This window comes from Triturus cristatus, chromosome 7 (genome assembly GCF_964204655.1).
Source record: "Triturus cristatus chromosome 7, aTriCri1.1, whole genome shotgun sequence".
NCBI lineage: Eukaryota > Metazoa > Chordata > Amphibia > Caudata > Salamandridae > Triturus > Triturus cristatus.
Window position 1 is genome coordinate 760,594,398 of NC_140590.1, and position 14,574 is coordinate 760,608,971.

Below are 14,574 nucleotides of genomic sequence, written 5' to 3' on the forward strand. Positions count from 1 at the left end.
TGAGGATACATAGGCCCCCGGGTACAAACACGCATTTCACATGCTCATGTTTAAAATTGATATCTTTTTAAACAATGACCCAACACATTTGCTTGCACGCCGTATGATAGAATTTTCTAAGAAAATGGTTTGTTTACACAAACACTTCTTCATAAGCACATTATCAGGCCTTGGAACATTCTGTACAAGGACTAGGTTCACTGTGCAAAATGTCTTTTCAGTGACAACTCTGGGTGGGTAGAATTAATAATGACAACCAGAACAGAACTCTGGCATAGAGAAAACGGGTCAAGTTTTATATAAACTGTACCAAGCCTATTTTATTTTGTTTTACTTTTTAGACAGAGGTGCATTTAGAAGGTATTGTTGAGGCCGCTACATGCAGGAATACTAGCCCAGCTGAATACAGTTACCATCCCGAGAAGGACAGCGGCATGCCCTACACCAAGCCTGGCTCCGAGATGACAAATGCCCTCAGATAAATAGTGAGTCGGACAACTCTAAGGTATTCTGGCAGACTCACACACCATACATATTAGAGGATAGGCCCCGCTAGGTACGAGTACACTTAAATGTATGCATATAATCAACGCAATTGCACAATGATTAAACAGGTCATTCTTTTCACCATTCTTGTAACACTGGTGACACTATTTTGCGTCATTTGATTAATCATTGCTGCCCATGTATTTTATGCAAGAATCCATTTGCTTCCAAAAAGAAATAAAAAAATGTTTAAATGTCAATTCATGTACCTCGTGTCTCTTTGGGCATGCCAGAGTTGAAAACAAAAGGGTAGATCTGTACCCACGATTTCCTTGAGAAATCAGGGTTGTCATGTTCTGAGGTTGCAGACAGCATCCAGTACCTTGCAAGGTTTAGAGGTCCAGATGGCGCACTGTGAGCTAGCTAGGAATTAGGTCAACATATACTGATGGTATGCGTGGACTTAGTTCCACTTAGTTTTGCCCCTGATGTTGCCCAAATGCGGTGTCTGACTGAAAAAGTAGGAACCGTACGCCAGCACGTCGTTCCTGTATTCCCCCAGTACCCACCCCAAACTGTCATTGATAAACCGGTCAAGGTCTGGTATCACAAAAATCCCTAGGTATTTAATCCAGTAGGCTCTCTTGTTAGTGGGCACGTTCAGTCCTTCCCCGGTGTCCAGTCCGTCAAGGGGTTTGCAGCAGATTTATTCCCGTTAATGCGGATTCCCTTACCAGTTAATGCAGATTCCTGTGTACATCCCGAACATGTCCATGATCTTTTGGACCCTTCGGTCCAAGCACTCAGGGTCTATCAAGAAAGGGAGGTGGTCATCTGCATAGAGAAAACTCGAAGTCTGGATCCCACATCAGTCCCTGCAGCAGCATATCACTGTATATCCACCTAGCGAGTGGTTCAATGGCTACTGCAAAAAAGCAATGGGGACAACCAGAGGCCCTCTAGGGTGCCCCTTTGAACCGTAATGTTGCCAGTGGGTCTCTTAGTAACTCTACCTATGCCACGAATGACGGGCCAAAATCCACCTTGCACAGGAAAGCCAACAGATATGGCCATTCAACAGTCAAAGGTCTTTTCGGTGTTTAGGGTCAGGAGCACCGCGAGCTCCAGTATGAGATTCCCTATGTGTGTTTTTGACAGCATTGTTTGTTACTGCTTTACATATACCTTGGACAGAGACGAACATGTTCATAAGAATGGCCTAAATCTATTTGCGGTTTACCTGTAACACAACACGCACAGCAAAAAAGTAGGACCTAAGAAGTTGAAAAACTGCCAGCAGGAATTGTTCACTCACTGGAGGGAAAATTGAACCTTTATAATGGAGTCCCAACAATGGGAGGAGGCACCCCCTCCCCACTGTCTGTGCCCAGTGATGTCCCTGTGGAGGCAGCTGCAAGGGGAGACGAGAGGCAGGGGAGCAGCCCCTGGGGACGGAAACCATTATTCAAGAAATACAGATTTCCAGGAAGGCTCTTGACTATAAGATTGGAGCAGTGGCCTCAGAGGTTGATTAGACAAGCCCGTAGAAATGTGTTCAAGAGATTAGGTAATGCAGAAGATCGAAATTTCTAAATTGGAGGACAGTGTTAAAGTACAAAGTATCGTCTCTGGCAGCATCCTTCAAAGAAAGGCATTGATAGTAGAGGACTAGAAGTGGAGCACAACAAAACAACCTTTGCTTTGTTGTATTTCCAGAGGGAGCAAAATGGAAGAAGCTGGAAGAATTCTTTAAAAAAGTGGCTAAACCCCATCTTAACAGAACATATAGCTTCTCTTTTTACCAATGAAAGGCACAGGTCACTGACAGCATGACTGCCGCTGTGGGACCCTCCAAATCCAATGATAACCTGTTTCCTTAACCACCAGGACAGAGACATGATCATTGGAGAAGTGAAACTTAAGGGTGAAATACACTTTGAATCAAATAAAATACTGATCTTTCAAGACTACACAAAAGAGGTCCAGCATCAGCGGAAAACATACGATCAGTAGAAGCAAAAACAGAGAGCACTTTGACTTAAATATATGTTACTATCCCCAGCCAAGCTTAAAGTGATATTCCAGGACAAATATCACTTCTATGAAATGCAGGAGGAGGCATAGGGCTGCACAGAGGAAAGACTCCTGCTCTGTAGGATAGTAGATCGTAACGCTGCCCGGAAACACCATCGTCTCCTGTAGTAAGACTTAAGGTACAAAGGACATCCAGAAAACACTGAAGTGCTCTAGAGGCAGACATACAAAACCTTTGCCTTCAAATCGCAAACCCAGGAAGATGCTCTCAGGAGGAGACTCAGACACTGATGGGGATAAACAGCAAAGAGATAAATACCTGAGCAATGGAGGAGGAACAAAGACTTACCCAGAAAAACTGTAGGAACATGATCATCTAGATAGATGGCCTTATGGAGTTCACTGGAGATCAGATGTCAACAGCTGAGACAAATGGGAGGGAAGAAGGGGGCCCCTGAGGTGCCAGGTAAGATCCTATTATCTGGCTATGATGGGGCACCCACCCGAAATCAATCCCTCCCTTAGTTGGCCATAACTACTAATAGTTTTCCTGCCCTAACAGAGTAGTACTACAATTGAAAATATGTGTATTTGTTCTAAGGAAGGTTAGTGATAATGGGGCAGTGGTGTGGAGAAATTTTCAAAGTTGGATAACAAGTGATCTTTGTAATCATGGGGTTTAAAAGGAGAAGTGGGGAGGAGGAGGAGCTGAAAGTGGAGATGTCTTTGCTATGACCTCAAATAAATGCTCTCAAATTAGCCAGTACTTTTGAGGAACACACAGGGCCAATGGGTGGGAAACAGCATAGAAAGATCATTAAACCCACTAGGATGACACACGTAGACCAAAACTAAGACTTAAAACAAACTCCTGGAAAGTGAATGCCCCGGACAGACAAATAAAGAGTCTCAATACCTGCGGTGGAAAGAGCCAGATATTGTGCTTCTCCAAGAAACACACCTGGTGGGCAATAAATGTAGATTCCTGGGATGGGGTCAGTATGTATCCCTAGCACGAGTTTCTCTTGGGGGCACTGACGAGTGGCTATCTTTGCTAGAAACAGACCCCTTTCCAAATAGTCAAGCAGTGGCTAGATCCTAATAGATGCGTTGTTGGGATACAAGGGAAATGGGGGAGGTAAAGCACCACAATAATCAAATCCTATGCACCACCCAAACTAGTCCAGGCGTATGTTACACACTCCTACCAAGACAGCCGCCCTTTTGCTTTTACTGGAAGGGAACTTAAACAATGTTATGGTGCTAGAAGCAGACTGGACAATTTCCCAATGTTACGCCCACCCCATGCTATGCACACATGTGGAGGCAAAACTCCTGTGGCAAACTATAATACTCCTTCTCCGGGACACAAATTAACTACATATATGGTGGCAAGAGAATATCAATCCTACTGCTAGCAACCCAGACATTATTGGCCTTGTATAAGTCAAGATTACAAAGGAAACATCACTGTTGAAAGGGGAAATGCTGAAGGAAATCCATTAATCAAGAGGGTTTAAAGCATGGGATCGCAGTAATATCTCAAAGGGGTGAAGTGAGGTAAAAATCTTTCAACACTGCAGTCGAAGTATAACAGACTCGAAGTCAGATATTTTATGTGCACCAAACTGAAACAGGCTCTCCAAGGGAAGAGATGGACTGAGATCCTGGAGTTTATAAAGCTACAGAATAGACTATTCCAAGAATGTCAGGTGGGGTTGCAGACATTATGGAGAAATCAAGATAAAGACCTAGGCGCAATGGAAGAAGCAGCTCTAATGCGCCATAGGGAAGTTGAAACAAAAAACTAGGCTATGCCTGATCAAGTCAAAAATCCTTCATAAGATTCAATACAACAGGAGGAGGCTTTATAGAATTCAATGGGCTCCAACAACTTATTGCTTTAAGTGCAAAAGAAAAAAACACTTTCCGAGACACAATTTGGGGCTGTATGATACAGGAATAGTGATGAAGTATATTGTAAAGAGTTTGGTCAGATCCTATAATTTGACTTGCCTTTACTGCCCCAATTTGTAATACTGGGGATCCTGAATCAAGTAGACCTACAAAGAACGAAACTTACATTCTGCGTATTGAGTGATTGAAAAACGTAACCTGGCAAGGAAATGGTGCCAATGAAGTGGGAATGGAAACTGGCATGGGCCTAGATTTGGGAGAGGAAAGAGGGACATGAGGCCAAGGACTGAATCAGGAAATTTCTAAAGATAGGAGGATGATGGAGGGACTTCTATGGGTAGTGTGACAACACCACTGCAGCAGGCACTCTTGGGAAAGGAATAGTACAGAGGGCACAGACTGAGGGAGGAGAAACGAGATCTGGCACAACCGCACACTTGTAAGGTCTAGCTAGGAGTTTGGCATGTATAGCTGTGTCCTACGAAGCATGAACCACCTACTAGTTTAATATGGTTATTTGCTGTAAAACAATACAGGTTTTGAGACTGCCTTTATGACTAGTTACACGGTTTTAAGATACATTTTTTTTTTTTTTTTTTACACAAAACGTTACAAACTAAGATGCCATTATTTCTTGTCTGCATCTGGAGCAATTCTGAATGGGGTTTATTTTTATAGTTCATTTATGTTAAAAATTAAAGAGAAAAAAAGCTTTTTGTAAAATTGTTCTAAGATCTGGTAGTGGGCAAATTTATTCTAAGGGTATAAACAACAAAATTAACTGAAGACCAAAACATTTCACATATGTAATCTAGAAGCATATAGGGTTTAAATCCTTGAAAACAGCTCGACAAAACTTCTTAAAACACAACTGACGGTTGGAGACAAATAAAGACTTCTACATGCCTGCTCGGCAGAGCACTAGGCCTGGGCAAAATTTCTGGCACACTAGTGTAATCTTAATTTTGGTAATGTCACATTATGCATCATCATATCACAGCACGTAATTATGTGGTGTTCACAGCAAAACTTTTCTACGAGCGCACAGTAACAAGGAGAATGACCAAATTGCGAGAAGCTGTTGCGCATGCGTTTTTTGCGCTATATTTTTAATGCGAAATCTTTCCTTCCATCCACATCTGTATTTTCCACTAAAATATAGAAGCAAATGCAGCTTCTGCATTTCGTGCATTTTCACCGAAATTTTTGATAATTACACAAACTTTGCACACCTCCAAGTAGCACATTGTAATCTTAATATACAGGACATTTTAGTGTCCTTTAATACGTACAATCTTATTGCGAGTCCTTTCCTTGTCCAATTTGAGAAATTCACTCAAGGTTAAATCTTCAGTCTTCTTCTTTAGGGTCAAAAAAGCACATGTGGACGAATGCTTCCTATGTTCATCCCTATAAAAGAAAGAACATCTCATGATCAGTTTTACAGCTTTCAAAACACCTTCAGTTCCAGCAGGCCACATACCACAGCTCAAACGCACAGGGGGAGCAAGCAATAAGTACATTAGCCGCTGGTCTTCCAAACACTAATAAGATATAGTGACATGTTCTGGATTTTCCAGTGGGTGTTGACCATATGCAGAGCATATGGTCGCATGTCCATGCAAACTCAGGAGAATAACTCAATGTTACTCATGTGCTAAAACGCCATAGCCCAACCTATTCTTCCCTTCTTCGGCCCTCTAACTCCCCAAGGACTGAGCAGCTTTTCTATGGAAGAGGGCATCAAGAGCCTCAGCAACACATAGGGAGAATTATAAACCCTGCATAACATGCATTTGTAAAGTACTCGTTCACGGAGAAGGCTAGTTTATTGTTACCCAACTCAATGGTACAGCAGTCAAGATAAGAGGGCAAGGGAGAATAGCACATGAAGATAGATGGGGAAAAGAGCTCCAGGAGGGATGGAATACAGAGACTAGGGGCAGCGAGAAGGATTTGCAAGAAAGTGGAAGGACCGTGACAAGTGCAGAGGTAAGTCAGCAGCAGTGAGGTGTAACATGGTGAAGAATCTGCTGCATGAGCAGAGTCGTGACCGAGAAGGGCAAGCTGCTGCAAGAAAAGATGAGGACGAAGCGAGAGGTAAAGACACAGCTGTAAAATGCAGAAGGGATGAAGGAAAGCTGCAGGAGTGGAAAAGGTAGAGGCCAACAGTTAATTTTAATTTAAATGACAGGGACCAAAAGGTTTTCTTGAAAAGGCTGCTGTAACCCATTGTGGCCGAATACACTGTTTGCCCTACCCCATTACCCCATGCTTCTTCTGCTAACACACCACACATCTAGAAACTATATAATTTAGTTGAATCTGCTTTCAACTAATAACCAGTTCAAAGAAAGTGCTCCTGGCAAAATGTTTCAAATTAATGACAATCTTTTCTTGATGTTAATTTTGGAAAATACGATCTCAATGCACATCATGATATATGTACGTATAATAACGAACTCGCATCACAGAGTTGAAATCACCCAATATGACCTTCCCCTCAACCCAGAGTCAGAAGTAAATGGTTAGGGAGGCCCTGTGACCAAGGCCTGAAGCAACCGATTGACAGATCACAGGTGGGGTGACACGTAACCCTTAGACAAACACGCAAGCAGGAAAACTCTGATCGATCCCACATATAGGCAGCGGTGCCACAATGGTCTTAGGGGATTGGCCTCAATAAAACACGTTTGGCCGGAGGGGCGCACGTTCCCAAGACACCATAAAGTCAGATGCCACTAAGTTAGGAATGCTCAGCCAATCAGAACACCACATGCACACTACACACAGTGAGAATCCCCATGCCGAACATCTGGACACGTATCCACTGGTCCTACACGATGTTCAGTAAAAGTCGAGATCCGCACGCGCTCAAAGGACCAGATTTATTGCCTCAAGACTAGGCCCAGATTTCGATCTCTAAAGGAATGTAAACAATTATAACACGCTTAATGTAACGTAAAAAATGACAGCCGAAACCAATGTGCTTTGAAACAGTCTTCAGACCTCTGCTGCCTGCTCACCTGGCCGTTGCGTTTAATTTAACCAACTGTTCCTGTTTTGCTAAATGCCTCATCTTATTTTTTTCAAGGTAAATTCACATTCAAGCAATATTGACAAATTCCTATAAAACTAATTTTTGGGCTCTTTTAAGGGCGAGTGCCATCCTTTAATCCAGACTTTTACCCCAATAAAAAAAATTTAAAAAGGTATTAGAAAGACTCTTTCCTGCCCCTCGTGATGGTCCTCCATGTGCTTTACGCCGCCCCCACCTTTAAACAAAGCTATTACTCCCACTTTTTTTCCCTTTTCATACCCCGTACTACCCCCAATTTAATCCTTTTTTAAGCTCCTTACGTTCACTCTAGCTTTACTTTTTTTGTTTTATAAACCCCTTACAATCTACTGTTCCCAATCCATGCCTCCTGTATACCCGCCTCTTTCCCTTTCCCAGTCTTGTAGCCCTTTAAAATTGACATTTACTATTTCTATGAAAACTTATTTTATCCATGCTCTCTCCCTCTGGTACAGTTTTTTTTTTTTTTTAATCAACTCTTACACTCCCGAGCAGTTTTTGCTTGCTTTATTTTAAGCCTATACTGAGCTCCACATGCCCTTATCTCCTGGCTCTTTCCATTTTTGATTTCCTTTAAAAAGGATGTTCTTAGCCTCTTTAAAGGATTGCGTGAACCACCCATTCGCGGTACTCTCTCTCAGTGCATAATAGTGCATTAAGAGAAGAGCACACTGCTTCCCACTTCAAGCGTTTCCAGTTATTACAGGCATTTGTGACCTTCAGCTGTTGCTTCATTTCGGTGGACGAGACCGAGGTTATCAGCTGTCTAATGTTTAATACTAGGGGGATCTGGATCGCTCTCATCCCGTACTATTACTGACATCTCTTCCATCTGTCCCTTTAGCCTAATGTCTAGAAGGATGTAGTCAATAAAATGTACACATGACCCAAGTTTAATGTAGGAGCACTTGTGCCATCAGAGAGCATGCGGCCATTGCATGCTTGCAACCCACAGGCTAAAGTAATATCCCTACTTTAAGGGCAGCCTTTGAGAGATTTCTACTTGGCATGGATGTTAACTCCGGGATTCCCCATGTTCGATCCTCATCCTCGGATAATTCCCAAATTGCAGTGTTAGGCTCATACGCAACATTTAAAACACCCGCTACAATGAGATAGTGAGAGCCCAAGTGGCCAGCCAAAATCTTATCCAGCAAATGGAGAGTTGGAGATTCAGAACATTTCCCTAAACTTCGATTGTATATATTAACTAGAGACATGCCCTTTGAAAAAGAAAAAAAAAAATAGCCTTGGATGTCCCAGGATAGCCATCTGGAGCTCAGCTACTGAGCAGGAGAGTGATGTGTTTACCCAAGCAAGCAACCCAACTGATGGTCGCCCAGCTGGAGATCTACTAGCTGGAATCCAAAAGCTTTTAAATCCACTTCTAAATATGGGGCCTACAGCTCAGGACTCATGAAAAAAGACATATTGCATGTTTGTCAATAAACCGCCTCCATTGAGAATTAAGTTTAGGCTTAATCCCTGCAATGTCCCAGCTGAAAATGCCTGCAGAATCAATTGATGGAATACTTGAAGGAACACTAATCCTCGAGGCGATGGTAAAAGTTTTTGGGTAAGAGACCTAGCTAAAAGAAATTTGCTAATGGGCAATTGAATAGCAGCAACTGATGAACGGCCAGTGTCTATCGTGGGGTTGACAACACCATTAGAGGATATCACAGAAGGTACAGGCTGCAAATTAAAAGGAGACCAGGAGGGGTTTGTGGAAACTAGATTTGTTAAACCCAGGGCTAGAATAATGAATCTATAGGCTACAGGGACCAAGGTATCTGAAGCGCTGTCGCCAATCTGATGTCCATCTACTTCTACCAAGGAAGAAGGGGTCGCTATGTGACCTAGCTGGCCTAATAGTGGTTAACTCTAGCCCTGGGTCTGTCCTGGTTAGAAGCCATTGGCCTGGGTTGGTTCCGTACAAGCAGTCTTAAATTGCAAATGTTGATAAAAGCAACTCGGCTGGAGAGGGCAGATGTCAGAATGTGCTCTGCCATGTAAGTAGCAGTTAGTCAAAACTTATGGACCAATAGTGGAGGACCTAAAATTAACAATCACAGAATCGCGAGAAAAACATTTGGCCAGTGTGCTAACCCATCCCTCTCTTCGAACCATCAGTATGCTCTAAGTCGCTGAATAAGGGAAACTAGCATATGAGCGTAACCAGTAGAGACCCTTGTTCTTAAGACGAGTAACCAACTCCATTGTGTTGGGAGGCAGACAGGCACACCAACCACATAGGGAAAAGGCCTCAGTTGGAAGGTCGATTACAACAAAGTTGGGTTCACAAGTTGGTCCGATTCTCACCCCCTACCCCAACATCATCCCTCTTGTCCCAGCTCGAACAAGCCTGTGCCTGTACTCCCCCCTGCTTCACACCACTGTTTGGTAAGGGTCGCTGCATAGTGGCTCAGTCTAAAGAAAAAGTGCTCGTGGAAACAACAACCATATACTTAACAGTAGAAGGTACAAGGGCGGTAGTATCCTCGGGTTAGGGAGCAGGCACAGGTCCACTGTGGTCAACATAGACAATTTTAAACTACTTAAATCAATTTCAATTGTCAAACATTCATTAATTGGCTTCAATTTTACTTCCAGAGTGCTAATAAGTCTTTCACACAACATCTCACATAAGTCCTCGGTCTTAGTTTCACAGGTCACAGAGTCCCTCTGCAGTTTGTTACAGATTATTCGCAGTCGTTTAGACTTACTACATACTCTTCCTTTTCCCTGTTGGGCCATTGCATGCCGAAGAGAAGACTTGGATTTCAGGCTCCAAGCGCACACAAGACATTTGAAGGTAGGAGTCAAGGGGGGGGGGGGGGGGGGGGGGTTTGAGCTGGCTCGGTCCCGTAAAGGCACTAGAAGTCACAAGTCCCATATGAGAGGATATTGGCAGTTGCTCAGCAGGAGTCACAGAAGAGTTGGAGGCAGGGCTCAGTTAACTCGATTTCTTTATTGAAATACCCAGAGAGAGCAATGAAGCCCAGCCAGGGATGTTCTAGAGTGGGGTTTAGTCATACCAGCAGGCGGCCTGCACTTTACCATAATAATTAAAATAAACCATACAGTTCCTAAAAAAAAAGTTACATGTTTTTTCAATACCAACTAGGTCAAATGAAAGATGGGTGGCCCAGCCCAGCCTCTTGAGGCGAAGACCATCCACTCTTGGCCCAGTCTTCTTCCGGTGACGGCAGAGGTGCCTCCCACACGGTGGGGCATCCAAAGCATTTAAGAGCATGAGCTCTGCTCGCGCCCCTCCTCCTGGCTGCAGGCTTCAGGTGCAGCTGGGGGCAGGGGGGAGGGGATTAAGAGAGATGTAGTCCCACCCAAGCAGCACAACAAGTGCGAGAAGGTTCGCATCACGTGTCGCTGTGCTCCCAAAGCACTGAACAGCAACAGTTCTGTTCTGCCGCTTCCTCCTGGATGCGGGCTGCAGGAGCAACTGGGGGTGTAGACTTCCACCAACCCTTCAAATACTCGCGCTCTGTCACCCTCTCCGTCCCCCCACCATTTGTCGCAGTTGCAGCGGTGGCCACTCCTGCGCCTTCTCCTGCATCCCTGCCAGGACCGGGACCTACCTGCCCCCACATCCCTGTACAGTCCCCTGGGTGGCAGACTTCAGAAAGAGAATCAAGGCCTGCCTCTTCGGAGACACAGGACCCAGATAACCCAAGGGGTGACACTGCTGCGCTTTACAAAAGCTAATTGAATGATTGAAAGTTCCACCCCAGCAGCACAAAAAGTGCTGCAAGGTTGGCGTCCATCTGTCCCCCTGACAAGGTAAGAATGGTTACTTTGATGGTTACTGGTAATGTATTACTTTGGGGTAGTGTAAATGTACACGGCATGGGGGAAATGGGGGTTACTGTAGCATGTTTTGGAGAAATTGCTAATGTGAGAGATATTAGGAAGCATTGCGCAACTCATACTGTGAGATGCAAAGATAATGTTTGCGGCAAAGTGGCAATGGATTACTCGTTCAGGCAGCACAGGTTACCACTCGTTTCCAGTCTGTGTAGTAGGGTAAAAGTTTGAAAAGAGTGGTACTGCAATACAACCTGTCAAGCGTGACAAATTTAGCACCTGTCCTAAACCCGCCAACATCCCATAATGCCAATGATACTCACATGGGATCATCATCAGGTTCCCAGCCCTCTAACTCTTTGAAGCAGAAGAAACATTGAGCAACATCCGGGCTGTTTTCGCCTGGGCAGTGAATAAATCCAGCTGCTGCCATCTAACGAAAACAAGAACAAAATGCGGTGGTCAGAAAGAAATCCAACATATATGTCAAGAAAATCATAAAACTGAACAAAGTGTGTGTGAGGGGGAGAGGGGGTAAATGTCAACAAAACATCAGTATTGTACGATGGAGGTATTCTAAAGGCTGACATCCACATGTTAAAAGTTAAAACTGCTATAAAGCATTGTATTTGTAAAATACACATTCACAAAAGTAAAGAAAAAAGAAATACTTTTGACCCCTGGAAATAGTCAAACGTATAGCGTTTGAAGGCTCCCAAAAGTTAAAAGAACGTTTTTAAAGTAAGCTAGCTTGTCTTCTGGTAATAAAATCTGAAAGGCGAACAAGTATGTACATTTTTGAAGTGAAAGACATGCTTATCAGTTTCCATCTGCTCTAAGGACACACACTTCCAAGTGGTCTATAAAGACTTAATACGATAAGTAAAATATAGATAGGATTAAGACCGCAAGGGGCTTGATTTCCAGCCTTGCGTTCAGCTAATCGACAATAGAAGTCCTTCTGCTCGCTAATGCTGTACTCCGCAGACAATCTGCATCGCCAACCCAACCCAACCTCCCCGAATTCACATTAGGATTCTAGACGAAACATCAAGAAACATTTGTGTATAATTCAATGTCAACATGTGATTTTAACCGCTCATCACAACTAGGCCTGGATGAAATTTAAATTACAGCGGCGTAATCTCAGGAATTTTGCTTTGTGTAATTACACCATTTTGTGTAATTATGAGCTATTTGAGGTAAAAATGTACATGCACAGGAATAAAAAATAAACGTGTGCAGCTGTTCGCTGTGCTTTTGTTTAAAGGCGACCTTGCACAACAAATTGACACAAGGACTCATTTCATGCTAAAACATAGCATGAAGTGACGGATTTCACTTTGTGCAATTGCTCTTAAGCAAATTACACATGCCCCTAAACACAACTAGCTCTATGGCAGCCAGCCACATTAGGAAAAGTAGCAAACCTCTAATCTTAAGTGCTGCATAAGTCGAACATTAGAGTGCTGACCTCTTATGTACTCCACCTTTCAGCCTGCTTTTACAGGGATGGGGAATTTAATAAGATATCTACTGGTCAATGGGAGAGGTTGCTTCATAAATCTACTTGTCCCGTTAAAATAAAATAAAAATTTTAAAAAGAAGAATCTACTTGTCCATTTGGTGCCATACGGTGACAAATTATGGCAGCAATCTCATTATGTAAGAGCTCTGATAATAGCCTTGCTAATTATGCCAGAGCTACTACTATAGCAGAGCTTGAAAACTAGCAATTTCCTTATTTTGTCACCTTTTTGCAGATCTACATAAAGAGACTGGAGGCAGTGGTCAACAACAGTTCCAGGGTTGGGATGCCCTTTTGAGTCTGCGCAAACCAACTAACTTGTATGTTTTAAGGTTTTCACCAGCTCGTCTCTAATCTTTTCCTATAGTGAGAAAGGTTAGACATGTACTGGTGACAGGGGCCGAAGGAAAACATTTCAGTTTTGCTAAAAAAAAAGTGGTTGTAAGGAAAGTGAACTTGTAAACATTCGACAGATTTTCGCATACATATTTGCTCATGCTAAAATACAGTTAACAAATATTGTTCAGGACCTTAATTTCCTGGTCTACTTTTGTAAATTCTTGTGCCGTCATGAAATACGCAAATCTGCACTAATGCAAAGACATACCATGGGTACACTTTTGTGACCTGCTAGAAAAATTGGGCCCCTAATTAGCTATGGCATTAACCAAGAACTTTTGTTTTTATTAAAACGCTATCTCTCTCCATTCATCTATCGGCTGGCTTCACGGCGAGTGATCACATTCTGCTCTTTCACAAGGAGCATATCAGCACACAAAGTAGTTTTGTTCAGTGCCAGAAACTATTGTGGCAATTTGTGCTTTTTTGAGACCAAAAAAATACTTTTGCAAATGGTTGTTACAATGGTGAAGACCTGGCAGCTTTTGTTAAACTTCATTGTGGGAGCTATGTCAAAACAAGACGCGCACTGACAAAACCAAACGACTGACCAAGAATGTCAGACCTAGTGGCTTTGCCAATTCATGTATTTTCATGTCTTCCATAATCTTGTCTAAAGTGGTTACACTAATGTTCCATTGTGATTTTTTTTTTTTTTTTTAAATACTGGTACGCCTCAGCACATTTTACTATATGATGCTTCAAAGAAATGGTACCCACAATTTCACAGTACTTGAGCAAAACATTTTTCCTAGTTGCATTTTTTGTTAACATTTTATTTTGAAATCAAAGAATCATCAATCTTGCTTTCAAGCCTCTGCAGATATTTGCATCTAATCAGAGAGCATTCTGGGAGCATTATACGAAGCCTCATTGTTAAACTCTGCAAACGTATGTACACATTTTTTTTACCGGAACCACCATCAGCATTGCGGTCCAAACTTACAACACTTATTTCAAGTGCTCACCCTAATTATAAAGGCTTTGCATTAATGTACCATAAATACAAGTTCAAACACCACTATCATAGGGACCCAAATATTACCTCAACTGCAGACAATTCCCTGACCTGCTCCATAATTTGGTACTGTAAACTGGCAGACAAAGGGTTTGTGCTGCAGGGGGTAGGGCCATCATGTCCCATGGACAAAAAGAACACGAAAACTTGTCCTGGACTCCACACAATGTGCTGGGCATGAGCAACTCTTGCCTATCACTCATGATAAAGACTGCAATCAGTCTATAGTTATGCCTCATTTATATTTTTAAACAAGCATTTGCAATGCAATAGGTCTCGCATTTGCAAGAG

At 42.8% G+C, this 14,574-nt stretch overlaps 1 protein-coding gene across 1 annotated transcript in view; it reads right to left on the bottom strand.

The window, feature by feature from the left end:
- BIRC5 (baculoviral IAP repeat containing 5) overlaps nt 1–14,574 on the bottom strand; it is a 116,935-nt gene that overhangs the window by 30,319 nt on the left and 72,042 nt on the right. The window contains exons 2-3 of the mRNA XM_085614425.1: nt 11,662–11,771; nt 5,730–5,847 (exon numbers count right to left, since the gene is read on the bottom strand). Of these exons, the coding sequence (XP_085470551.1) occupies nt 5,730–5,847; nt 11,662–11,771 (228 nt within the window). The remainder of the gene's footprint in view (nt 1–5,729; nt 5,848–11,661; nt 11,772–14,574) is intronic.